Source organism: Phoenix dactylifera, chromosome 5, assembly GCF_009389715.1.
Source record: "Phoenix dactylifera cultivar Barhee BC4 chromosome 5, palm_55x_up_171113_PBpolish2nd_filt_p, whole genome shotgun sequence".
Lineage (NCBI taxonomy): Eukaryota > Viridiplantae > Streptophyta > Magnoliopsida > Arecales > Arecaceae > Phoenix > Phoenix dactylifera.
The window spans coordinates 4,585,617-4,613,295 of record NC_052396.1 but is presented as its reverse complement, the minus strand read 5'-3'; the positions used below and the strand labels follow the sequence as shown (position 1 = coordinate 4,613,295).

General features: G+C 36.5%; 1 protein-coding gene across 4 annotated transcripts; it reads left to right on the top strand.

The window, feature by feature from the left end:
- The first annotated feature begins 589 nt into the window (after positions 1-589).
- LOC103712157 (oxysterol-binding protein-related protein 2A-like) lies at positions 590-26,223 on the top strand. 4 transcript variants are annotated; one of them, XR_005511934.1, is made up of 12 exons: positions 592-1,105; positions 5,159-5,512; positions 10,677-10,773; positions 12,529-12,977; positions 19,254-19,409; positions 23,693-23,860; positions 24,044-24,184; positions 24,260-24,487; positions 24,592-24,705; positions 25,369-25,564; positions 25,656-25,687; positions 25,963-26,223. XR_005511934.1 is itself a non-coding variant. In XM_008798602.4 (11 exons), exons 1-10 carry the CDS (start codon positions 725-727, stop codon positions 25,543-25,545), a joined length of 2,265 nt encoding a protein of 754 aa, XP_008796824.2. In that variant the 5' UTR covers positions 593-724; the 3' UTR covers positions 25,546-25,564; positions 25,656-25,863. The 4 variants fall into 4 exon arrangements, 2 of the variants coding, with proteins under 2 accessions (XP_008796824.2, XP_038982498.1); XM_008798602.4 differs by lacking the exon at positions 25,963-26,223 and having other exon boundaries at positions 593-1,105; positions 25,656-25,863; XM_039126570.1 differs by lacking the exons at positions 592-1,105; positions 25,963-26,223 and adding an exon at positions 1,663-1,925 and having other exon boundaries at positions 25,656-25,863.
- Positions 26,224-27,679: the final 1,456 nt, after the last annotated feature.

The window sequence follows — 27,679 nt, the reverse complement described above, 5'->3', positions numbered from 1 at the left end:
CTAAATAACAATTTAAACTAAATATAATCAAACATTCTTTTCCTTTAAATCAATCACATGCATTGCACATTTCAGAAGGTACATATACAATTTATATATATATATGGTGATGCAAATGATGAAACCAAAATCCACAACGTACATTAATACACAATGTCAGAAGGTAACATGGCATTGCAATTTGCACCTATACACCAAAGTATAATCCTAGAATAATGGCACTAAATGAATAGAAACTTAGATACATATGTTATAACAGCTTGAATAATCTCAGCGCCTCTAGGAAAATTATCCTGCTCTGGCCTGATACAATTTGATGGTGATTTCAGATCATCAACTAATGAATCTTGCTTCAAACTCATGTCATTATTCTAAGGAGCATTTAATCAAGCAACACTAAATTAATGATCAAACTTAGAACATAAAACTGCTAAATATCCCATCCATCGCCATCTCCCAACCTCTAACTGTCCGACATCACATCACCAATGTATAAAAGCTGACTAAGCAGCGCGCAGAACCGCAGCTCCCGGTATCGGATCTTCCCCTCCTCCTCCCTTCAATATATTCTTAATTAATCTGGAAACCGCCTTCTCTCTCTCTCTCTCTCTCTCTCTCTCTTTTTCTCTTTCTCTCTCTCGGATTGACCAAGCCGTAATTAAATGAGTCTTCTTCTAATGGAGTCCTCGGACTTCGAATCCTCGTGAGATCGAGTGCTCACGCGATGCGAGCGAGGGAGATGCATCCGCTCTGCTGCATTTCGATCGACGGCCCCCGGGTCGGCGACCGCTCGCCGGAGCTGGCGGAACCGGAACCGGAGCCGGAGCTCTACGGCATCGTCGAGGGCGAGGCCTCGTCGTCAGCGGTCGCCGTTGCCGGGGTGCTCTACAAGTGGATCAACTTCGGGAAGGGGTGGCGATCCCGGTGGTTCTCTCTCCGGAACGGTGTCCTCTGCTACTCCAAGATCCCCCGAGGGGAGGAGGTCTCCTTCTCCGAGGGCGACCGCGTCCGCCTCATCGGCACCGCCGCCTCCCGGCTTTCCCGGGCCAACGCCAGTGGCGGCCGACGGAACCCTCCGAAGCCGGTCGGCGTCGTTTATCTCAAGGTGAGCGAATTCCGGAAAATGGTAAAGATCGAATTCTTTCGTTTCTTCTTGATGTGATTTAGTATCAAGAATTGGTTCGTTCTTGATTTCTCTCAAGATGTTTACCAAAATCGGAGACGATTAGATCCAAGAGATCCAAAAGCGCTTCCAATTTGGTCGCTTCTCTGATCGATTCTTGCGGCTTGCGAGACCAAGCTAAAACCCGTTTGGTTTTCGGGTCCCTTCTCTTTCTTTCTCTTCCATCTAAAGTAAAGCTGTTTACTATTTCCGAGCATTTCTTTTCTTTTCTTTTCTCTCTTTCGCTTAATTTTTCTTTTCTCTGGGTACGGACCCAAAAGAATCATCTGATCCTGCACCCTAAATACCTTTCTATAATAAAAATCGTAATTTTAAACCCTTCGCGCGTTGGCGAGTACGGGTGGGATTGGGAGCGAGGTGGGGACGGGAGGTTGCGGGTCACATCACTGCGTGTGGGGTTGGGGCCGGGGAAGCGGTACAAACAAAGCCATGGGGCGTTGCAGTGCATTACGCCGTTGTGAGATGCTTTGCGTCTTGGCCTCTCTCTCTCTCTCTCTCTCTTTTTGGTGCCATTTTCTTGTAGGGGAGAGGATGAACAGAGGGCGTCTTGTTTAGTTATGTTGATGCGGATGTGGGCTTCGTTTGCGTCTCGTGTTTCTGTGGACTTTGGGGGTGCCTTGGAGGGTTGTTTAAGGTGTTGTTTGGAAGGGCGGGGCGTCCCCACACCCACAGGGCTCGTGTCCTTGTTGTAGGGTCCTCTCGTGCTAAGATCTTTAGCGCTGCCATTGGTGAGAAAAAACAGGTACAGTTGAGGTATACATTTATGTTTCTTTCCCCAGTTCTTTTCTTTGCTTGTGCTTTCTGGATTGGAGTTCAAATGTGGTTCGTTAAACTTCTCCTTTTTTAGGTTTCTCTTTTGGCATCAAAGTAAGTTCAAGATTATGGCTGGTCAAAAATCGATCTTTATGCCTCCTGAATATTTGATTCTCTTTTTCTATTTTTTTAGCTTCTTTTCTTCCTTTTTTTATAATTGATATTTGGTCTAATCTTTTTTTTAAAAAAAATTTACAGACAATTTAATGAGAACTTAACTCTCCCTCATAAATTGTGTTCGTTGCTGTTTGTTTCGTAGTGTTGATTTTTTGGATATTGCCAGCAGCAGAGAAAGTATGGTGGCACCAGCTATCCAGGCCCACAGTTTGACGCCTACATTTTGAATGGATTGGATTCCTTCTCTGGGTGTCTGTAGAATGACGCTCTGCCTGGAAATGACAGGCTCCTGATGGTGTAGATGGGTAGTTCTAAATAAAAGGCAGTAATAGGAGGTCTACCAGCATGGTGGTTGTTATTGTTTGTCCATATGTAGCATATGACCTTACCTCTTATTAGTATTGACAAGAGTTAGGTATGTAGGCTGTTGACAAAAAGCAGTGGTTTTTATGAATTTATTTGCACCTCAACATGATTGAAATTATGCAGGTTTAATCTATGGTTGCATAGCTTTTAATATTTAAAATAATATTTCTCATTTTTCTTAACATATATTATACTGTTGTTTTTTACTAAATAAAAATTATAGTAGTATGGAAATGTGGGTGGGTGCAAGTGGGTTGGGTTAGACTTGGTTTAGCTTGCCCAGATTCAACCTGAATTTGCTTTAGATGTATAATTTAGACTCAGATTTCATTTATGGGTCGATTTGGATTTGGCCTTCTTTTGTGTCAGAGTTTCTATCATGCTAGGCCTTCATTTTTGAACAAATTTTTTGATGTGTTATTCTTAGTTCCCTGAATTTGAAGTAATATGAGTGCGGGGTAGCAGAGCCCTGAAACAACTATAGGATATGGAGCATCATAGGAAGTATTTTAGTTGAAAAATGTAAATATATTTAATTAATAATATTTTTCATATTTAGTTATAATTTTAAAAGGATGGATGATACAGTGATAACAGAATATGTTGATATTTATAAAGTTAGAAAGAAGAGGTACATAATTTAACATGAGGTGGACCCACATGCATCATTATTTTTGAGGAAAAAGGAATCCACTTGCATCCTTGTACAGAAGTGGAAAAAATTATATGGTCTTCACACACTAAATATAATTAAGTAGCAAAAAATTCAAGTGCTAGTACAAGATTTAAAATTTGAAAAAGCCAATCATGGTTGGTGTCTAGAGTTTGACATGTTTCAGGGAGAAACAACATAAAAATCTGGTTTCAATATGTACTTATCAGTAGCAAACTTAGCAATGTTACTGTGCTCGGTAGCAGTGAGGCTGCTAACCAGTGATTTCTTATCCAAAGTGTCTGTTAATGCATGGTTTGGTGATTTGAGCCTTAGTGCTATTTGTGGAGTCTTCATGTGTCCATCTTGATATTTCTACATTCTTGTTTCTGTAGTCTTAACACCACCATAATCTATCCATTGCACCATTATTTGTAGTCTATCTAGTGCTCTAATTATTTAGGTAGGCATTGGCTTTTAAAAATGCATTTTGAAACTTTTTTCCCATAACATAAAATATGAATTTTGAATATCCCGAGCTTGATATTTCCCTAAGCTCACAACTCGATGAAAGTTAGCCTATTAAGGTTTGGAAATTCTGAATAGCAAGCTTAAAACTTATGTTTTTTTTATGAGTTTTCCTAGATTATTTAGTATAAATATGGAGCAGAATATTAGGTTAAGAGTGAGTTGTATTTGGAAAATTTTATGTTGTTTAAGTATTTAAAATAGCTAGGGGTGAGACCATTCTTATCAACCGGGGTTGCGTATATATTAGTTAATTCTCATGTTTATTAAGAATTGACTCTTCTTTATTGCTGACTCATCTTGTATACTAGTCATCCTTGCAGCAAATATGGCTTCTTATTGCAGATTGTCTTTTCTTATGCTGCAGTATATAAAGATAACAGTGCTATTAACTGGAGAAAAAACACAAGATACAATACACATGCACATATTATATATGATCATAATGCTGGGCAATACATGTGCAAGTTTTGGTAGACATGTAACAATCCAGGACCTCATACAAAAAGGCTAACCAAAATATATTATTTGAATTCCTTAATCCTGTATAAGTTTCCAAGACTCGTGCGTGTGTGTGTTTAGTCTTATATCGATTATTTGACAGGGAGATCTTGGGTACTATATATGACTAAGGAATTCAAATAATATCTTATGACTAGTCTTTTTGGTTGAGGTCCTCAATTGCTACAAATGGTATCAGAACGGACCTGACCTATGGTCTATGTATATTGGGGGACACTGCAACACAGGTTTAGATTGGATACATAGTACTTATGATTGGATTTGGACCCTTAGTCTGGCGAGAATGTCGGGGCTTAAATGGAGCAAATATGTGAGGATCCGTGCGGGCATGTGTTTAGTCCCGCATCAGCTATATAGTGGGTAGATTCTGGATATTTATATAGGACCACAAAATCCAAATAACACCTTCTGGCCAGTCTTTTTGGATGAGGTCTCGGGTTGTTACAAAACGAGCATATTAAGACACGATTCTAGATATTTCATATGCATATCCATAAATCAATAAGATGTCTTATACATGTAGGGTTTGAAAACTTGGTCTCAATCAAGCTCATTGAGTTTCAATTTCTACAATTTCGGCAATTTTGATAGTTTCAGTCCAACTTCTAGAGTTTCAGTCAAAAGAATAAGAAAGTTTTTAAAAGAAAAATAATAAATGTATTTGATAGTTCAGCTAGTTTTGTTGGATATAAGTTCATATCTGCAGGTGTGAGTTTTCTTAACTTGGCAGCATCAAAATATAAATATTAAAAATATAACAGCTTTGATTGTTTATTCTCTGATCGACAAAATTTTGCATTGGATGATAGTATAATTGTAATAGCTTATGGATGATAAAGTCGGCAAAGTTAGTGACAGCCTATCATGCTATACCATTAAATAGCAAACTTTTTGTAGAAAAATTTCTCATCCATTTGCTTTATTCATTATACATTCCTTTAATTCAATGTTAATTAACTTTTCTGAATTTTTGCTAGGTCTCATCATTTCGTGTAAGTAAGACAGATCAAAGACGTTTCTATATATTTTCTCCTACGAAGACACTTCAATTGAGAACTGATTCAAAGAAAGATCGTGTTGCCTGGATTGAGGCTTTGATCTCAGCAAGAAATAAATTTTTTGTTGATAGAAGGATATCTTTTATCCAGAATGATATACCTATTTCAACCAAAAGGCTAAGAGATCGCATGCATGTGGAGGGATTAGATGAGGCACTTATCAAGGATTGTGAGCAGATCATGCTGTCAGAATTTTCAGAGTTTCAGAGACAGTTGAAGCTTCGTTATGAAGAACATTTAAGCTTTCTTTGCACATTTCAACAGCAGCTTGAGGTATTGAGGCAATTAGTAAATGTGCACATTGCTTTTTCACATTGGCAAATGGAGATGTCCTTTATGATTTCTTATATAGGACAAATGTACTCTGTATTTTTAATATTATATAATTTCTCTATTATGTTTGAAGAAATAAGTTTTATTTACTAAAATTTCCAATAAATAAGTAGCATGCATGGCAAGATTATTTTTTGAAGTTGTAGCTTTGCACCATGGCTTCTCTCTATTTTGATAGTCCTCCAAGATAATTTAGTATGGTGTATTTTCTATAACTACATTATACACTTGCCCTTTCTCCTTTTTGTTTTAATTAAGAAAACCTTGCATATTATTTACACTTACCAGGGTACTGAATTCTTGATTGGAACTTTTTAGGTTTTGGGAATTTTTTATAAACTCTAACTAGTTAATTTTGTTGCATGCCTATGTAAATTGCATAATAGTTGTTCGTGTAAAGTATTGAGGATTTGGATGAGCATGACTTGGTCATTGTTATAGATGGTCTAATTTGATGGCCAACTATTTATAAACAAGCTCTTGTAATCAAGATTATGGGTTTGTTAACACATCAATGTAAACTAGGACAAAAGAGTACAATCCTCTACAAAAAGTCTTTGGTATATATGATTGGAAATTCCTTTTCCTTTTGATCCTAAGTATTTGATAATGACATCTCGAGTCTCAACTTCCTTCTCTTATATCTCATTACTAGGAAGCATTGATACTTCAAATCCAAGGTCGGTGGTACATCCCCTATCCACCCGGTTTGGGGCATACCAAGCCATACCAGATGCCGAATGGGATGGTTTCGACCTTCAGATCGAGAAACAATGGAGGGAGAGAGGAAGAAGGAAAGAGAGGAAGAAGGAAAGAGAGGAAGAGAGAGAGAGAGAGAGAGAGAGAGAGAGGGTGAGGGAGGGAGACGAGAGCGACAGAGATGGGGAAAGGGGGGGTCAAAGCAGATCCGATTTTCTAGGAGAATAGATTCGCTCCTAGATCAAACTGAACCTTCTGCAACTATAACTTTAGTTATGGATGGATTTTGAGGGAATTGGATAACTAACCACTTCCTTGTGTGTTATATAAAAATAGTCTTCACTATACTACTATTTTGGAAGATGGATGTGCGTGGTGCATGAGCTGCCCATGGTGCGGGAAGATGCTCAAGGAGAAGATGAAGGTTGATGGTGCTTCAGTAGATTATGGAAGTTGGTGATGCTATAGGAGATATCAAAAATAATTATGGTGGGCTCTCTCTCTGTAGCGAACTCCATGGCTAAGTGGAATTTTAGATCTAAATCACTTCTTACATTTAGTTATCATAAATTTTGATATTTTATTTGCAATTAATTTATTGCAATGTTATATTTATAAATGAACAACTTTCGGAAAAGGTTAGATTTTTAAATTATTTTTGTACTTAATTCTAGGGCTATTTATGCAGTGAAGTTCTCAACCTAGTGACTTAGACCGACCTGCTGTGGTGGCCAAGTTACAGGTTCCTGGTTCGACTATAGGTTAATCGTGGTTGGATCAGACCACAGATATTTTAATATGTTTATGAGCATTCTCCTTCCCCTTTCCAAAGTCAAATAGCTTGTATATCCTTTGAACCTATCTTCCTCTCCCTCATTTCCTGGTACATCACCCAGCTTCCTATCCTAGGATGGTTGGATTTGGGTCCTCTCCTCCTCTCCCCTGCTTCTTGTGCCACCAATCTGGTCTTGTCCAAGAAGATGAAAAAGATTAGCAAAGGAAGATGAATAGTTTGGATCTAACATGTTTGAGACAAAGAAGAGAGGGGAGAATTAGATCTAGCCACTCCATGCAGATTTCCATTGCATTTCGCTGTGGCACCTCTATTTTTGCCAGATCTGGCCTCAATTGCTTCAATCCCACTGGATTTGGCTGGTGTTGCAATGGTGAACAACTTCCTTCTCCTCGATTGCAACAATGGTGATGTGCTCGAATAGGATAAAGAATTACCAGATTGTTCTATGAGAGGATCATTACCCTTTATTTTTATTTTTTATTAATTTATAAACTATTTTCCCTATATTCCACCTGAATGAGTCGACTCTGGATTGACTCAAATGTTTCGAGTGGTTGGGCTGTTTGTATTTCATGGTCAAACGAGTTTTTTTAGATACTTGGGTCTTTGTTCGATGTAACTCATGATGGGCGTTGGGTGATGGGTTGGGCAAGTCGACCCAGCCGACCTGCTCAAGCCTCTAAGCATTAATGTAGTGAGCTTTTGAGTCCTAATTTGAGTAAGATTTATGTATATAGGTTCTACATTAGGTCTGCATTAGGTTAGAAAAAGGTTTTTAGTCATTAGGATTGTGGTGGCTTGACTTTGATGTCTTTGTAGCTTGGGTTTATAGAGATTTAAAACTTGCTAATTTTAGAAAGCTTGTTTGGGAGTATCACATTTCGGACAAAGCCTAAAGGCATCCTAGTTAATTATGTAATCTTATTTAATAAATCTGTTATGCCTTTAGCTTTAAAAGAAAAGGAGACAATATCAAATTAGGTTTCGTGATGAATGAAAAAAAAATACATTTCCTTCTATCCTCTCCCCTCGTCTTCTTGTCCTCTTTCTTTGAGCTTGAGGATTCACCCATAAATTTTGGAAATGTTTGCTCCGTAGAGCATAGTTTATTCCCTGTGCAGGTTCTTTGTATAGAGATCTAAGCATAGTTCAATTTTATTTTTTTGTTTCAGGTTTCAAAACTATACTGCATATCCCCATCTATTGTGGGTTTGATCTTCTGGAGAAGATCTACATCACTAGGGCCAAAGTTACTTGTGGTTCCACGCCTCTCTTCCCACTGTAGCTTCTCTTCCATTCTTCAAAAGCCCCCGGCTTTACCTCTCAATACCACTCTTCCTTTTAATTAACACCTTTGCCAACTCTTGTCCTCCATTGCCTACCCTCCTTGTCCCTCCCACTTAATCCAGCTTTGTCCACCCCCCTCCTCTAGGATTAAAAAAAGAGAGAAAGGGGGGAAAAGCTCTCTTGCTGACTTTGGCATTTACTTTTTTTCCCTTGTTATCTAAATTTGCCCTTGATCTTTAGTGTCCATGTCCAGTTTCATAAAATGGTTGAAATGAGACTCCTTAGAGAGGAGGTCTATGGCAGCCCACTGGAATGAGGAGTGGGGTGTAAACCTAGGCAACAACTAAGAGAGGGGATAGAGAGAGAGAGCATAGAGGCCAGGGGAGTATAGAGAGGGAGAAGAGTGAAGCAAAGGCTAGTTGAGAACATATAGTTTGAAGAACTGAGTGGAGGCCAGGGGTGGTGTCATCAAATGGCAACTTGGAACAAAACTCGATGCTGGATTGGTAATTAATTTAGCTTTAGGCATGTTCTATCTTTTCAAATCAGAGATCTTGGAGTCAGATCCTCGAGTAGTGTTAGTGGTAGTTGTGCTGAAACAAATGAATAACTAGTCATGACTTGCCTACTCTGATGGTTGGATGAACACTGCATCTCTTTACATATTTTATAGAAATATAGTGTGGTGAAATAAAATAGGTATGTTTCCATCTTCACAAGTCAGACAAATATGAAATTTTGAGTAAGTCTCAGAAGGTCATCAGAAATAAAACCTGGCATGTAGAATGCTATAATATTTAAGGTAGAAGTGAAATTAAGTCTCCTATTAGCGGCTTAAAGCTAACTGGTTGTTATAGTTTTTGGCATCTTAAAAGTAATGGAGAAATAAATGAATGCATAATTTTAACTGAGCTGTATAAATAAAAAGAGCAGGTGTTCATTGGGCATTTTGTGAATGAAACATGCGTTCGAGGTTTAAAGGTTTTTACAAAACCATAACAAAGACTGGAACATTGTTGCTTCCAAATGGCAGTCCAAGCAAGCTTGCAAAAGTACAATGTAGACGAGAATGTTAAGTGGACATATGGAAAAATCATGATGATATTATAATAGTTAGTACCTGAGCAAGACTAGGAATTGCACTGGCATAGAACTAAGTGGCATAGAATCTATTGAGATGGTAGGATCATGTGTGATGAAGGTAAAGGATATCTTGGAGGGGCTTAGATTTGTGTTGAAGGATAAGGATGTAAGAGGGGGATACCAAAGCTAACATTGATGGAAGTTGTTAAAAACAGTACTGGAAAATAGATAGGGGACATAAGATGCAACCCCTATATAGGAAAAGCAAGAACGATTAAGAAAGCTTACCCTGTATGGTATGAAAATGGTTTCTTGCTCAATATTAATGGTTATAGTTCATTTGTCAGATAATTAACTCGTTATAAAATTTACTTATTCTAGGATTATTTGAACCCTGTTTGTACTTGTCTTTCTTAGTCTAACATACTGTAACGGGCATCTGATGTTATTCCCACAGATATGTCCTGTGGTGTATAGGTGCTATACTTATAAGTTTAATTTTTTTCTCTGTAATCTTACAAACACTGCTACCTATGATTTAGATGTTACACATGAAATCCTGATTTGGTGGTTGCAAGTGCCATTTTAAATAATATAGATGCTGTTGTGAGAAGGTAAATGCCTCGAAGTAATTAATTTTATTAGGTGTTTTGTGGAACTACTGCTTCGATTTCTGTTCTTGGAAAATGCCTTCTCACTTGATAACTTGTTGATAGTTTTGTGCATAAAATTACTTAAGGTATGAGCTTTCCTTTGTCTGGTATCCTAAAGCATTAACTGGAATTTATTAGCTTTGCTGGTATTAACAGCATGATTTGTGAATTAGTTATGTGATGCAAAATTTGCACACATGGATTATTCTAGCTTTAAAGAGAATGAACAAGTTTGTTGCAATTTCCTGTGTGTAGGGTAGTTGCAATTGCTGTACTTTAGATGACGTTGTTCATTGTGGGCTGTATTGATTTATGTATCTATATGGCTTTGAGGAACTGAAGGCTTTTGAATTTTTGGTGACGTTGGTCATTGTACTGAGCTAGCTTTTTTCCCAACACTTGCATATGCTTGTATAGAAGAAGGGTTTAGTTACTTTTGTCTTGAAAAGCAGAACACCCTGTGAAATTAATTATGGTCTCATAAATGATCAACAAGATTACTTTTCTTAATAGAGATAACATTCTTTAGGTCATATAGTTGATTTGTTTGTTGACTTTTTTGAGAGTGACATATCTGTTTGTTCAGGATATTAATGCTGACGAAGTGACCACAACAATCCATGAAGGTCAATTGCAGTTGCTGAAGCATGCATATGCTTGCTCTGGGCATGGAAAATACAGTGGTATTCCATATTTCTGCTTCAATTTAAATCTTGTTATAATGAATGATTTTATTTCTGGACTCCAACAGTTTAGTTATTTTAGTGCCTATTTTGTTGCATATTCTTTCAAAATCTTCACTGTGCTAGAAATCAATTTTTTGTCATGTAATAACTCCTCTCAGAATAGTTGATTTTTTATTTTTGAAGATTGATATTCAAAATTACCAAAAAATATTGACTGATTATGGTGAAATTTCGGATAGGTTTTTTTTGTGTGCATATCCTTCTAAATATTGAAATTTGCATGAATATCCTTTCAAAATTGATATTTGCATGTACATCCTTATAAAACACTTGTTTTGTGTATATACCTTTCTTTTTCTTTTTTCTTGCATATGTGCCCACACTATCTAACGCCGTTAACAAATTAGTGATTTAAAATTAAAAATGACTAAAATATCCTTAATGGGTAGATATACAAAAAGAAATATTTGTAAGAACATACAAGCAAATCACAACTTTGCGAGGGTATTCATGCAATTTCACGTATTTAGGAGGGTTTATATGCAAAAAATTTAAATTTTATTTTTGTCTATTTCAACTTGCTTTAACACTTGGATTAGTCTAATGTCTGCTCCTCAATATTTTTTGTAAAAATATTGCTAAAAAAAGATAGATTCAATAATTAGATAACAAAAAGGGTTATGGAAGTTCTTTCACTAATCATGAAATTATTCTACTTTATTCTTCTCCATTTATAACAATCATTATATCTTATTGCCTTGAAAACTAGCTTGTAATATTTATTGTTATAGATGCATATATGAGGGCATATATCAGAATATAGAAAGAGATTAGAATCTCTTAAAGGCACACAATAGATTGCAATAAACAACCTTTCTTGCTACTATTGTGCTTATGGCCTATCTTGTCACAACAATTTTAAATCTGCCACTAGTGTGCACAAAAAAATTTTCAGCTCTAAAAGATATTAGAAAGGGAATGATTTGATTCCGGACGGATATGTGAAAAAGAGGTATTGAGAGAAATCAAAAAATTTCTCAGAGGGGGTAAAGATATAAGAGGTAAAAAGATAATTTTATAATTTTAATTAATTTTTAATTTAAATAAATATGACTTTGGCTAATCATGTTAGTTGAATCGCTACGTCAAAAGTTTTCATACAAAAATAGTGTTTTGTGAGGGCATGCATACAAATATCAATTTGGCAGAATATTCATGCAAATCCTAATATTTAAGAAAGTATTTATGAAAAAATTGAAGTATTTTTTTTGCATACCCTCCTAAATATATGAAATTGCATTAATACCCTCGCAAAATTGTTATTTGCATATATACCCTTATAAATGTTTCTTTTTGCATGTTTATCCGTTAAGGATATTTCAATCATTTCAATCTTAAACCGCTAACTTCTTAATGGCATTAGATGGCATGAGTACAAATGCAAAAAAAAAAGAAAAAAGAAGAAAAGTATCACACAAAACAAGTGTTTTATGAGGGCATACATGCAAATATTAATTTTGGGAGGATATTCATACAAATTCCAATATTTAGAGGGCGTGTATGCAAAAAACCTTTTTAGATATACATTTTACATTTATTTGAGAAGCTGTATTCAATTCTGAAATTTTAACAATGGCATATAGAGCTTTTTGATATCTGTTGCACATATTATAAGCATAACTAATGTTGTTTTGCTGTTTTTAGTGATTAAAAGTTTTTTCTTCTCTTCACAAAATTGTTTGTTTTGGTCAGAATATAGTACCACAGAGTCATCCGATGATGTTGAAAAGCAAGAGCTAGATGAGTTGTCAGATGAAGGCGAGCCTTACTTCTTTGACACGAAGGAGAGTTTTTGTGATTCTACTGTTGTCTGTGCCTCTAAAATAAGAGACTTAGACCATGCCGATAAAAGTTGTGGCACTGGAAATTGCTCAGACACTGTGGAGATGATGGATCTTGAAACAGAGCCAAATGATCATAATACATTTCCATATATCAGGAGGCGTTCAAAATTGCCTGATCCTATTGAGAAGGAAAAAGGTGTTAGCCTTTGGTCAATGATCAAAGATAATGTTGGAAAGGATCTTACACGAGTTTGCCTTCCCGTTTACTTTAATGAACCACTATCAACACTTCAGAAGTGCTTTGAGGACTTGGAATACTCTTATTTGTTGGATCAAGCATATGAGTATGGGAAAATGGTAAGGATCAGTTTTTGGGATGGCCTTTATATTTGAAATTTAAAAAATCTTGTATCTTTATGTACTCATAGAAGAATACCTAACCTGTGCACAAATTTTTCTTTTTAACATTTTGCCTGCTATCAAAGATAAAAATTAGATATACTTTTCATTGTTTAATAATTCATAGCATATCTAAAATCTTTGGAAAGATCATGTTTCTTAAACTTCATAAAAGTTTTCCTTCCCATCCATAGATTATCTTAAAATAATGATTTCTGGAAAACCGATGAGTCATAAGCTGAAGTTAGGTACCTCTACATATTATTCCTTTACCAAAATTTTCACTAAGACCATCATCCATTGAGCTCATTGATATCAATTTTGGAACAACATAGTTGGGTATGAGAATATTTTCAACTCCAAGGTTATCGATTTAGCCCTGCTTAATCCTCTAAAGAAACCAATTCTTTGTATTTGTGGCACATGGAATTTTCCTCCTTTCTTATGACCTTAATAATAGCCACAATTCATTGGTTGAGGTTTCGTGACTGTAAAATCCTAGTTTCAAGAAAATGATCATTTGTAGGATTGTGGGGAGCATGATATAAAGGGTACTTTGCTTGTCAAAAACCCCAAAGAGCTAGATGGCATGCCTTTAGGAAAGTAGTACAACTTGATTGTTAAATGGATGTTTCGGAAATAAGGAAAACAAGATTTAAAAGCTAATTACTTGGCTTTCCTTTCAAGGTAATGGTGGATTTACTAATAAGACAATTATATAAACTAGGTTAATGGTCAAAACTCTTTTAGCAAAAAAAGCAAAATAATCAAGACTTAAAAGCCCAATAATCTGTCTTTAAATCCAAGGTAATGATTTATAAATAGACAAAACTGGATTGCAAGTTGGAATTATACAATATGAAGAAAGAAACATTATTGTATTTTAAGTAAGAAAGAGACATTGTTTAAAACCAAGAATGCCTAATGAAAACAAAAGAAGGATCAAGTCCATGATTACATAACTTATTTTGGTCTCTTTAATTTGTTGAAGTTTTGGCCATATAGTTCGATCGCATTTTTTCCATGGTTGATGGTAATTTGTACTCATATTGTTGTATTGCCTACAGTTCTCGAGTGCCTGTACTAATTATTTTTGTAAAGAACAAATATATCTCCAATTCTCCATTATTGCTTTATTAACTGTTTTTTATCAATAGTGATGAGGTATTCACTGGAAGGATATAATCATCAAGGAGGCAGGCTAACTCTACAACTTGTATAAGTCCTCTCAATTTTACAAGGTTCATGAGATAAGCAAGTTGAAGTAAATGAGCATAAGCAACAAGTTGACTTATAGACAAAAAGATAGGGACACAGAATACATATATAAAACATATTAAAAAGTTAAGTGACTACTAAAGTTGGATATTAGAGAAACAACTTAGATAATTAAGACTTATTTGTAGTGTGAATTTGGGCAATGGAACACACAAAATCATGATGAGTAAGTATAGCCCTAAAGTCCAAAATTTGTTAAGACTGAGTAATACTAGACGTAACAAAGATGGAAGTTAAGCTTAAAGCTTTTAATAAGTCACTAAAAAGTTTGATAGAGCTATAATTACTAAACCTACATCTACTAATGTTGGTGAACTAGTGATTGGGCTGAAATCGGATTGGATATTAGTATATCCATATCTATATTTGTTTTATTTGACGAATACAGATACGGATACGAATATTAGTTGGATGTAAAAATTTATATCCATATTTGTTTAAACGGATACTAATAAAAACCAGATACCGAAAGTATGGATATAAATACGGATATAAATTGGATAATTAAACTTTATAACTATAAAATCAAAAATATTACTAAGTGGATGATAAATCAAGTTAATAGCATGTTAATGCGGTCATTTATTTTTTTTAAAGTTCATGAGTGCTATATAAAATTAAATAGGGTTACAAATGGAATCATATATTCGGATATGGATCGGATAGTTGTCTATCCATATCCATATCCATTTTTCTTTGACGGATATGGATATAGATTTGGATATTAGTCAGATTCTCAAATTTCTATTCATATCCAAATAGTTTCGGATACCAAAATGGTTTTAGATGGATATTATCCAATCCACTTTCACCCCTAACTGGTGATTGAAAGATAAGCATTGTGAAGTTGGAAGAAATCTTCTTTAAGATTAGGCATGGCAATTTAAGGCTTTAAAGTACGAGTAAGTGATGATGTGGGAGTCTTTAGTCTTGCTTCTTCAAGATCATGCTTGTTTTAGACGACTTGTGCATTTATAGTAAATGCACCATTAAGAACTAGGGCAATCGAATAGTAGAAGTTGTTGAGATGCAATAGCTAGCAAAATTTTGAACCTTGAGTTAGGTGGAGTTTGATAATAATCATAAGATGTAGTTTTGGGTACCAACCTAGTCTGGTCGGCTTTAGGCTGTGCAAAAGTACTGTATCAAGAGATGTGCTTTCATAATTTAGGCCTAGCCTAGCCTGAAGCCTAATTATTTTAGCTCAAGCCCCACCTATTAGATAAATCCTAGGCTCACGACCAACTTGGCCCAAGCTTAGTGAACCTAGGGCTTGGTCATGTGTTGATCACTTCGACAACTATTGCTATGTAGAGACGAGGGGGAGTGGGAGGGATGGAGTGGTCTTGCATGCTAGTGGTAAGGAGCCAACGACTATTATCATGGTTGAGAGAGGGATGGAAGGGAGTGGTCTTAGGTGGTGATAGTAGCAGATCTAATGATAGTGGGTAGTACAAGGTATGTATGGTGAAGATCCTTGGCAACAAGGAAGAGTAGGGGGTGGGGTGGGTTGCGCCTTACCTTTCAGAAATGTCAGTTGTGGTGGTAGGCCAGCTTTTTATTGATGTTTAGGAGGGAAGGGGGAGAGAGGCAAATGGAAATAAGTGGAGGTGATGCAAGTGATGGAGAAGAGGAGAATGGGCAAAAAAGAAGGGATTGGGTAAATAGTTTTATTCATATACAATTTTTAATTTTTTGGGGTAATGTCATGGTAGGCATGTTATATTTAGTCTGCTTGAGTGTAGACCAAAAATTGATTGGGTAATATTATATGCACCTAGCTGAGTCAAGGATTGAAAATGCATATTCAGGCCCGCTATATTTCAAGCATGATCAGTCAAGCTAGTTTTGCCCAAACCTGACAAGATGTTAGAATACATGCTTAGCAATGGTTAAGGGATGGTGAAGAATAACCACATGTAGCGCATGTCAATGATGAGGCTCAAACTCGGGGCAAAGGTGCATTTGAAAGATAAATTGCAATTTGGAAAATTTGCAAGTACGTCTTGGAATAGAGGAAGAAATGATTGATTCCATTACTCGTAGCTCACATCAATATCTGGATATAAAACAGAGAATGTCCAGGATCATTTGTCAATGTTCTATGCAGGTTGTCTGCCAAAGAATACCAACTATTATTCAGAATTAATCATTTATACAAATATCTCAATCTTCCAAGCTCTGCAAATCTTAGCAATCTGACGATAGAGAAACAATTCAACCGACATCATCAAATGGGAGTAAATCTTCTGATCAATTTAATGCAACCAAGCTGAAGATGCTAAAGTGAGTCGAGATCTATTGATGTCATGCCTTAAGTTGCAGAGTTTAAAGCCACCAATAGCCTACAACTCATGAACTATGGATATTGGCACATAAAATGAAGGAAAACCATAGGAACATCCCTCCTTTTTCTAGATCTCAGAGGCAAAGTTAGAAAAGAGAAGGAGATACAATTGATTGGATCAAGCTGTCTCGAGAATGTCCAATTAGATCATTCCCTGCTGAAGAAGAATTAGGCTCCTAGGTTGATTGAAAGTGAGGAAGATCCATTGGAAACCTGCCCATAATGCTTAAGCATGAAGTGGAGATCACATCAGCAGAAAGGATTGCTAACAAGATGCACTCATATTATTCTTTGGTTAAAAGATGTGTTTTAAATCTCCTAGGATGCTAAACCAACATGTTCAACATCACCAGAAGAATGACCATGATTATTCCAACCCATATTCTCAGGAGTAAGAGCAAGTGGAGACTTGAGATTGTTGGTGATTATTGATTGGATGGTACAGCTAAGATTCCAGTGATTGGTGTTGGTGGAAAAGAAAGAAGGGTATTTATTATTTGATGCAATGGATCAATCAATTATGCAGATTGCTTTGAAGGTAGTCTCCCTCAAAATGGGCTCAAAGAAAAGATGTAAGTTTTTATCTTCGTTAATTCTAAGGAGTGAAGGTTGGATACAAGGTTTAAAATAAGGTCCGCCGTACCGGTATCGGTCGGCGTACCGGTGGCGGCCCGGACCGGTACGAATCGGTCCCATACTGGTCCCGTACCGGTCCGAACCGGTCCCGTACCGGTCCGAACCGGTCACGTACCGGTCCGAACCGGTCACGTACCGGTCCGTACCAGTCCGAACCGGTCCCGTACCGGTTCTCCAACAATAAACCACCGGTACCGGATTCCACGCTGGTCCGGTACCGGTCCCAGGCCGGACCGGTACGTACCGGCTGGTACGGACTGGTACGGCAGACCATGGTTTAAAATGTTTGTACCTTGTGCTAGTTGTCTTAGATCAGGCAAACCTTCTTATCCTAAATGAGTATTTGACTGAAAATTGATATGTTTTTGAGCCAATGATGGGTGTATTTTGTCAATACTGATACCGGATGGTTTCCGGCATCGAAGAGGCCGGATTGTTGTGAGGGCAGGCTAGATCTGCTCTCCTTCCCTCCTTTCTCTTCTTCCTCTCCCTCATCCTCTCTCTTCCTCTTTGTTCCTTGATCTCCCTTCGATGCCAGATTGTTGCGAGGGCAAGCTAGATCTGCTTTCCTTCCCTCCTTTCTCCTCTTCTTTCCTTTCCTCACCATCTCTCTTCCTCTTTGTTCCTCGATCTCTACTCACATTTCCCCTTGTGATTAAGCCAAAGAGAGAGTATTGCCTCCTATTGCTGTTTTTCTCTTATGGTCAGATTGGACCTAGTAATGGATGAACAAACCAGTGTCTTGCTGGTGTCTCAGTCTCAATTTTCTATCGGAACGGTACAATACCAACGGTATCATCCCATTCCAGCAAGACATAAATCCTTGGTTTGGCAGTTTGCATGGTACTGGAATTAATTGAGACTGGAAAATCCACTATACATTGAGTCATACACTTGCAATGCCTTCATATATCTATTACGTGAAGGTAATAAAAGGGAAACTTTGGATAGTCTATCCTTATATCTTGAAAAGTATCACCAACATAAACTTTCTATCTGGAAAATTATTTTAATTATAAACCTTTAACATTCTTTATTTGAATCTTGAGGTTTTGAATAATAGCAAGCCTCTCTACATGTTGTGTAAATTGTCCTAAAGGTCACTCTCACCATTAGGTTTCATGCTTCCTTTTGCACATTTTTAGCATCCTACATGCTCAATATGAGGTTGTTATTTAGACTAGGTTGTTTCCCTTGCCTTTCTCCTTTCCTTGTATTAAGGTATTCTCATGGCTCTTTTTGATGAGGCAATGTGTGGCATTAATTGGAAGTTCTAATAGACCTCCTGTCATGTGTGGCTTGCCCAATTATGCTGTTCATCTCTAGTGAAAAATCAGTTTAAAATCTGATGCACTAAGATGCTGCCACAGTGCCACTGTGACATGCCAACCAGCAAAACACCCACATAATGTGATTTTTGGTCCTGTGTCAGCAAGCATTACCCTCTCGCACTATATCTTGGTCTGTGTCTAGATGATTTTATGGTTGTTCTGCTGCAATATATTTCTTCTGATATGATGATTTATTTATTGGTGTTACAGTCTGTTGACTTTTGTTGAAACAAATTGGATATTTTGAAGCCTGTAAGATTATATAGCTATGGTGTCTATTTTTATCCTTTGGCTTCTCAAATTTATTGAAGGTGGTACCTATCTGTGTTAATTGGCTCATGGTACAGTAGCTGATGTGCATTATATAAATGACTAAATTGAACTTTGTTAAGCTTGTTTTTCTCGTTCTTAATTGAGTTCAAGATTTGAATTAATATTTATTCTGACAATTGAAGTTCTCCCTGCTAGGTCTAGTAGATAAGGCTTTTATCAGCATTCCTAATTCAAATCCCAACATGTTATGTGATTACTATACTTCAGCCGTTGCTGTTATGTAAAAGAATATCACCTGGATCATATAGTCTGTGTGTTGACCTCTAGCATTTTTTTGCTTACATTGAAGTTTTATGTGCTTGTATCTAGGGGAACAGTCTCATGAGAATTCTGCATGTAGCTGCCTTTGCAGTCTCTGGATATGCTTCTTCTGATGGGCGCCACTGCAAACCATTCAATCCTTTGCTAGGGGAGACTTATGAAGCTGACTTCCCTGAAAAAGGAATTCGCTTCTTCTCTGAAAAGGTATGGTTTTGAATGCTCATGTATTTATAACATAGAATATGTATCTCAGAGTATTATTTTCTTCCTCACTCCATTAACTGAAGATTTATGTCAAACTACAAGAGTCACGGTTGGAAAACAAGGTATTTGGTACTATATTTTTGGCCATAAGAATTTAGCCTTTTTTCCAGCCTAAAGTTCTCAATTGATCTGATCTGTATAATGAGATGCATGAAGATCACTAGTGGATTTGCAGTGATCATCTGAGTCTCCCCATGAAGGAAACATCCTTAAAAGAAAAAAATAATCAACTTTTACCTCTAATCCTTTGTTACTCAGCAAGACTTTATGCTGTTATATTCTGGGTATTGACTCAAGTGGAATGAGTGGTATTGTAAAGATGCTTGATTGCCTTGACATTACATTCGTTAATTATTAATTGTCTCCCTGCTATAAATATGAAAAATATTCCTTTCTTGTTTTCATTTGTGCACCTCAGGGTTCATATGAGATAGATGAAAATGTATCTCTAAACTGCCTCTGTTAAATTAGTGACTCAATTTCACCAGACATGAGAATAGCAACTTCAGATTTATGGGCACTGAATTTTATGAATGCCACTTTTAAAGTGAACAATTCACTCGAAGAAATTAAAGATAGCCTGATTATATTTTGGTGTACTGGAAGCTAGCACAAGACCCAAAGGATTAACCTTCGTAGGGATTTTCTTGATTTTGTAATCATTATCGGATAAGCCACCGTTCAGACTCAAGTTAAAAATTAACCTTTTCCATCCATTGTGAAGGGTAAGTTTGGTTAAATCCCAAAACCTGTAGATTCAGCAAATATAGTCGGGCACCGCAATCTAGGAGTTTCAGAAGTTTGATTATTGCTGGCAGTCATCACATCTCACTGGAGCACATGAGAATAGCTGTTTCAGATTTATGGGGCTCTGTATTTTATAAAGGCCACCAAGTGATTGATTCACTCAAACATATGAACTTGTACCAGAAATTAGTGTCCGCCCTTTTGCTTGAGTATTGACATAGGGATTATCTTGAGCTTATAACTGGAATCAGATGAGTCATGGTCCAGACTCAATGTTAAACTTCTAATCTTTTCCCCCTCCATTTCAAAGGTTAAGTTGGGTTCATTCCCACAACCTCTAGAGTTATCAAAAATATAGTTGGGTGCCTCTGTGCAGGAATCTCGGAAATTTGATGGTAGCTGGCAGTCATTACCTCTCCCTGCAGAGATGCATGCATATTACTATTTTTCACTCAGCTATAGGAATATAATATTTCATTCCTTTGCTTACAGTTTGGTTTATCTTAATACATACTTAAATTTAGCTTATCTTTAGAAAGTCTGGTTATCATGATAAAGACTACTTTGAGACATTAAGCTACATACTTTTTAAGTTTTTATTGTTGGTTTTTTACCATATGCAAGCTGTGGAATGGGCTTCCAAAACCTTAAAAAAGCTAAAAAGGATTAAAGAAGCGTTTTAAATCATCTTGAATGGAAGAAAAGTTGTTCAGGGTTATAAGGCATGGGTTTGAAATGTAAAAACAACGTACAAGTTTGTATAACTATTTACTGGTCGGTCTCAACATGTATCATGCATCGGTGCTAGCTGATTCATATAGATAAAACTGGTAAGGATGGAGTAGATGTTTGCTATCCTTTATCATTCTGATAGCCTGCTAGTATGATATATATTGTAGATAAGCATTTTAATAATTGCCCTGAAATTGTTAGCTTTCAAACTTTGATTCAAGCTTGGAAGGTTCAATATTTAAGCACCAGCTTACAGGAAGTGTTGAAGAACCATATTTGTTTAAAATGACACATTTGTAGGTTGTTGTTGATAGGTTTTATATTTTTGGGCGCTAACTATTGAAGGGTATTCTGGTCTTTCAGCTACCTAGATAGTTTTAAAAGAGAATGAGAGGAAATGAGGATACTGGTCAAGTACCTTCTTCTTGTCCTCGTTTCATCGGTCTCTTATTCTTGTTATATTCTTCTTTCTTGCTCTCTTTATTTTCTTTTTTATTTAATCTCTCTCTGTCTCTATATATATATATGTATATAATATGTGGGCGCCCCCACAACATCCCAAATAAAGTTAGTCCTAGGTAGATGATTGGGGCCCAACACTAAAGATCCAAGCTGTTGGATGCAATATACTATCTCTAAAATGCTTATTGTAAAAAAATTATGTGGAATCCCTAGCATATGCATCACTAAAGCATCTAATGGTCAAAAATGGATAGTTTTGACCACTGAATGCATAGGCTAGGGATGTTCAAATCATATGATTTTTTGATAATAAGCAATTTAGAGATAATAGATTACATCCAATGGCTTGAATCATCAGCGCCACACCCTTGGTCATTCGGTTTGGACCGACGTTATTTGGCTATTGTGTGGGCACCTACATATTAGCTCTATTCTCTCTCTCTCTCTATATATATTTATATATGTGATTGTGCTCTATTATTTGATCAATTAAGAGGGAATATTTTGGATTGATTAGCTTTAAAACTTCTCTAATCTAAGATGTTCACAAAAGGAGGCGATAAGATCATTGTGTTGATAATCTGACCCAAAATGTTTAGGGTAGGCTTGTTGGTTATGGTTGTCATTTCTTTAATGTGAAAGTTGTAACAAGTTTTGCATAAAACTGTCATACCAAGGAGCATCTGATTTTCTAAATGGTTAGCCATGAATTTTTGATATTAGGATTTAAGCAAGTGGCCAACTTGTCAAACATAATAATTTTTGGTGCCAAAATTAGCTCATAGATTTGCAAATAAGATCACTTTCAGATTTTCTGTGACTTGGAATCAACAAGTAATCACCATCTACCATTTCTCCCATGTTCACCAAACCTCATGTTTGCAGCATTATTATGAACTGCAACAACTCCCTTTTTAAGAGACAAAAATATTTTCTTTCAAAAAGTTATTACTTTGATTATGAATATAAGGAGTATATACACACAAATGAATGGATATATGTAAGTTCATGTGTTTGTGTATATTTATATATGTATATATAATGGTCTTATGTATTTGTGTACATTTCTGTTTTTGCAATGCATTTCTATTTTTGCAAATGTATTTTATCTATAAGACATGTTTCTTTTATGAACCACAATAGTTTATTTTGGTGTAATCAGCAATAGGTGCTGATTGGGTTTTATGTCATATGTTTTGACTAGAATTTTCTTGCAACAAGCTTTTTGACACTAACTTTACTTCCAATATGAATTCAAAGTGTGCACGTGTGCTTGTGTGTATAAACAAACATGTCTACATAGATGTATATATGTTGTCTAGAAGCTAGAAATACTAAAAATGCCTAGAGACCAAGAATCATATGGTGTGCAGGTTCCTAACCTATTCCTCAAGTGGCTGCATGAGGATTTTTTTAATCAATGCCCTACATTGTATTTTAGAAACACTAGAGTTTGCTGCATTCCATTTTTCACTCACTTGATGCTGCATAAGTAGGACATAGAAGACCTTGATATATGGTTTTTGGTCTCTGGGTATTTTAACTGTCATAGGCCATGATTATCAGTGCAGATCTTCAATTTGGATTGTGCATCATTGATTTTTGAACCATTAATGTGTTACTAAAGATTTAGATCATTTGATGTACAATTTGTGGTCTAGCTCCGCATGCACACATGTCAAATTCAAAGTTAGGTAGCTAAATTGTTTAATCCTTTATCTGGGTATTTGGTAAACCTATCACTCAGTAATAATGTTGCATAACGGCACCAAGACATGTATCCAAGCAAAATAGCTTGATTATAATAACATCCATAGCTCAAATAAAGGAGATAAAGAAGTTACATTGTTTTCTATATTGATTGAACTCTTGGGACGCATTATTTTTGTAATCTTGAAAAATCTTTTTGTTAATTGTAACCTCTCCAGCATGATTTGCTTCTCTTATTATCCTGGTGAAAGTAGTTTGATTGCCACAATCGATGTACTGGAATCATTACATTGCAGCAGTTTTTATATTATCCTATGATAGTATCCTCTTTGACCATTTAATAAATGGGTTCCCGTAATAGTGTTTATTTGTCCATTTATGTAAACCATCTGAAATGGCTGATATGCATTCACCTTTTAAAGTTTTGACTTGTGCATTCTTTTGCCTTTCTTCAAAACACCAGTCAGCATGCATCTTGCTTTTTTTTAAACTCTGCATATGAATCTTGCAAAATTTTGTTGCATGAGAGGTCTCCTTCCTGGATATGAGCCTTTCACTGTTTCACATAATAGGTTAGCCACCACCCGACACTCATTGCCTGCCACTCTGAAGGTAAAGGTTGGAAATTCTGGGGTGACAGCAATCTCAAAAGTAAATTTTGGGGGCAAACTATTCAAATAGACCCTGTTGGTGTATTGACACTGGAATTTGATGATGGTGAAATTTTTCAATGGAGGAAGGTATGCAGTGTTAATATATGCATACATAAACTAATCTGCATTTATCTCCAATAAAATCTATCTTTCTGCCATGTCGCCACGAACATGGACACACACGGGAGGGGGGGTGGTGTTGAGATATCTATCTTTCTGCATCAACAATCTTTGCTCGTGCCAAATTGATCATTTTGTTTCCTATCTTAGGTCACAACAACTATTTATAACCTCATATTTGGTAAAGTATACTGTAACCACCATGGAACAATGAGTATACTGGGCAACCAGCAATATTCATGCAAACTGAAGTTCAAAGAGCAGTCTCTTCTCGAACGCAACCCTCGCCAGGTAAGGAATAGATACTCACCACTTTGTCTGATTTTGACTTGTTTACGAAGTCTGAGGCCTAGTTGTTCCATACAGGTGCAAGGTTTTATTGTGGATGTCAATGGAACTAAAGTTGCTACTTTGATGGGAAAATGGGATGACAGCATGTACTACACCATAGATGATATCTCCAAGACCAAGGGTTGTATTTCAACACAAGATGCTACCTTATTGTGGAAAAGGAGTAAGCCTCCTGCTAATCCCACTCGGTACAACTTGTCATCATTTGCAATTACACTGAATGAGCTAGCACCAGAATTACAGGTATATAGACATGAAATCAACTTATTACCTTCTACTTCTTTTACTCTTATTCATTTTTATTTTCTGTTATAGTTCTGATTCCAAATATTTGATCACGGATTAAGGAGAAACTTCCACCTACGGATTCAAGACTTCGACCAGATCAAAGATATTTAGAGAATGGGGAATATGAGAAGGCAAATGCAGAGAAGCAGCGATTGGAGAGAAGGCAGCGAATGGTATTACTGCAATCTCTCTTTGCATGATTTGTTGGGGTGTAGAACCCAAGTTTCCATGCACATGTATGCGCACTGGATTTTTCCTGTTCTAAATCATTGAAGAGAGATGGTCCTCAAATCTTTGCAGAAAAGGATGAATAGTTTTAATAATATTTTGTTCTATAGTTTAATGTAGTAGTTTCTGAGAGCTAAGCTCAAATATCTGGTGCAAGGCTTAATGGTTATGATATTGTAATTTCTGAGATCGAAGTTCTATTAATTGAAGAGTTGAAATTCTGTTGCCTTTTTTTTTCATTAAGGGAAATCTGTAGCATTTTGCCTTGCCTTTGGGCAGTTCTTTCACTATAAGGTTTCCATGGATTAATGCTGACCTGACCAGACCATAACTGTACCCAAATTATCACATCCTGTGACTTCAATATTGGTTGAGTCATTGTGGAGAACATTCATTGTTGTATACAAGGTGACCATTAAGCCATGTACGAAGTAAGTAATATTGGTAGAGCTATATCGCTCAAACTATGTTGAAGTTGGGTAACAATCAGTTCTGAGAATCTGCAGTACCTTTATGTCCATGTTTCTTTCTTTTTTTTTAAATGGTTAACTAATTCATATCTGTGCCTTGCATCTCAATGCTGGCACTTGGTTCTGTTTTCTGTGCAGTCAAGAAAATTGCAGGAGAATGGCTGGAAGCCAAGATGGTTTTGGAAGGATAGTGATGATGGCACATTTCGCTATATAGGTGGCTACTGGGAAGCAAGAGAACAGAGGAAATGGGATAATTGCCCAGATATATTTGGTGAATTTTCTGAAGATCAGAATGTTCCTCCCAGTAATTAAAGAGAAACCAAGTGATCAGGTTTGTATTTCAAAGTATTTAATTGGATTACCATAGCTAAAATACATCTTTGTGGTAAAGCTATTTGCTTACACATGCAATGAAATTGCAGATACCTTGTAGTCCAATGAAATTGCTGATCGTGTGAGTATATATAATTCGCCAGTTATTCTTTTATTATTTTTCCTTGTTATTCATCAAACGGACATGGTATTTTGCTGGTAATTTTATAGCTTGTGCCAGCAATCAATGACAATCATGATAAAATAGTTGTTTCAGTTTTTCCTGTAATTGATTACAATTTTTTGCCATTGCTTGTATTCAGTGTTTTGTTGTCATAGATATGTGAATGACTTATTACAGTGTTTCCCACCGAGTTAGATGGTCCATTAAAAACTTGTCGATTTGAATCTCAACAGAATCGGATATAATGTGGTTCGGTCTTGAGTGGCTCCAGTCCTGCCCAAGGCTCCCTTTCTCTTGATGAAATCAATGTCTCCCTAAAGAGTTGTACATCAGTTTCATATTTCCCCTTTATGTTTCTTCTTACTGTCTTTGGGATCAGATCAAACTAATTGTCAAGAGTACAAAGCATTAGTACTGTGGATTCTGATTTTTCTTTTTTTGAAGAAACATTCTATAGACTATGATCAAAGCTGTAGATTATTTGTGGACAGGCATTTACCGTTATCAACAATAAAAGCTTAAGAGCCAATTGTGCGTGGTATCAAAGCATCACTTGGATTAGATGATTACACGCGTGACATCATAGTCCATCTAAAGCATGTGATGAATGGCTAATGACCTCTTGCTTCTTACATGGGAGCATGATCGAAAAATTATTTTGGTTAATAAAATGCTACTTGGAGACTCAATTGGATGTTTTCTATCTGCTGTTATGCTGGATCTGGGATTGTAAGCGGCATAGGCCTCTCAAAATCCAACCCTCGGATTCAAAATTCCCATGTAAGTTCATGCCTTCACCGATTCATGATTCTCCTCCCTTGCGAGATTGGAACGACTTCGTGATTACTAGTAATCGGTGCTCCAATTCGATCTTCCTCCCAAAGAACCCAGCTTTTTCTGTTGATCTTGTTGTAGTTGCGGTTTTAGGTTGTGGAATTGGGAAATTGGCAATCACTAAGTATGAACTAAGACAAATTACACCAGCAGTCTGGTATGGGGTAGGTGCCCCATCTGTGTCTATCTGCTTCCCAGCATGGAGTGCCTCAAGGGGAAAAAGAGGGACAACGGAGAGGTTTATGTGTGGGTCGATTCATGGCATCAAAGAAGAGGAAACGGCCTTCTCATTACTGAACTTTGTGATTAAATTCATTTGTTGTATTTTGACTTTAAATCTCAGTCATGATTCTAAATTCCAAACATATCATGTATGGAAACATGAACCACAATCTCTGTTCAAAACAATTGCCTTAAAAGAGATTTGAATATTTGATCAAACTATTTTCAGATACATTTTTTTTTCGTGTATTTGAAATTTAGCGATCCCTGTGTTAGAAGAAATATTCCTTTTCCCGAATGATATTAATTGATTTAAAGATGATTTCCCAAATGATATTAATTCATTTAAAAATGATACTAGATAATAAAAATCTAACAAAAATGCCAAAAATCTGTCTTTGAACTCCAAGGCAATGAATCTTTATCAGTTCCCTCCATCTGCACCCCACCCTTCCCATTCGAGAAAAAGGAAACAAAATCAGAAAGGCAAAAAAGATTGAGCACGAAGTCTTTCATCAGGTTGCCACAAGAAAAACTCTCTTCTCCGCCATATTAAATTTAGTTGCCAACCCTATCACCATTACAACAACTTATTCCGCTGTTGCATCTATAACCATCGAGGAAGACAGTGAGGGGTTCCCTCGGAGGGGAACGCTTATTGATTCTATGGAGGGTCGGGTCATGGATTATAACTGCAATCTTTGGTCCGAAAGGCGCGGCGTTTGAGTTGATATAAACCTCGTGCGCGGTCTTTCGACTTAAAATCACTGTAGGAATGGGAAAAGTAGACGACCTTGCGATGTATCCATCTTTGTACTTTTCGATTTCTACATGGTAATCATGTCTTATCCGATTCCTTTATATTTGGGAGGGGAGAGGGAAAATGACAGACCC

Bases quoted from the DNA above. Each gene is read 5' to 3' on its own strand.
- LOC103712157 (XM_008798602.4), top strand. From the start codon at position 725: ATGCGAGCGAGGGAGATGCATCCGCTCTGCTGCATTTCGATCGACGGC. The intron at 19,410-23,692 runs GTATGGTTTTGA...TTCACATAATAG, and splicing joins TTCGCTTCTTCTCTGAAAAG to GTTAGCCACCACCCGACACT. The intron at 24,488-24,591 runs GTATATAGACAT...TCACGGATTAAG, and splicing joins AGCTAGCACCAGAATTACAG to GAGAAACTTCCACCTACGGA.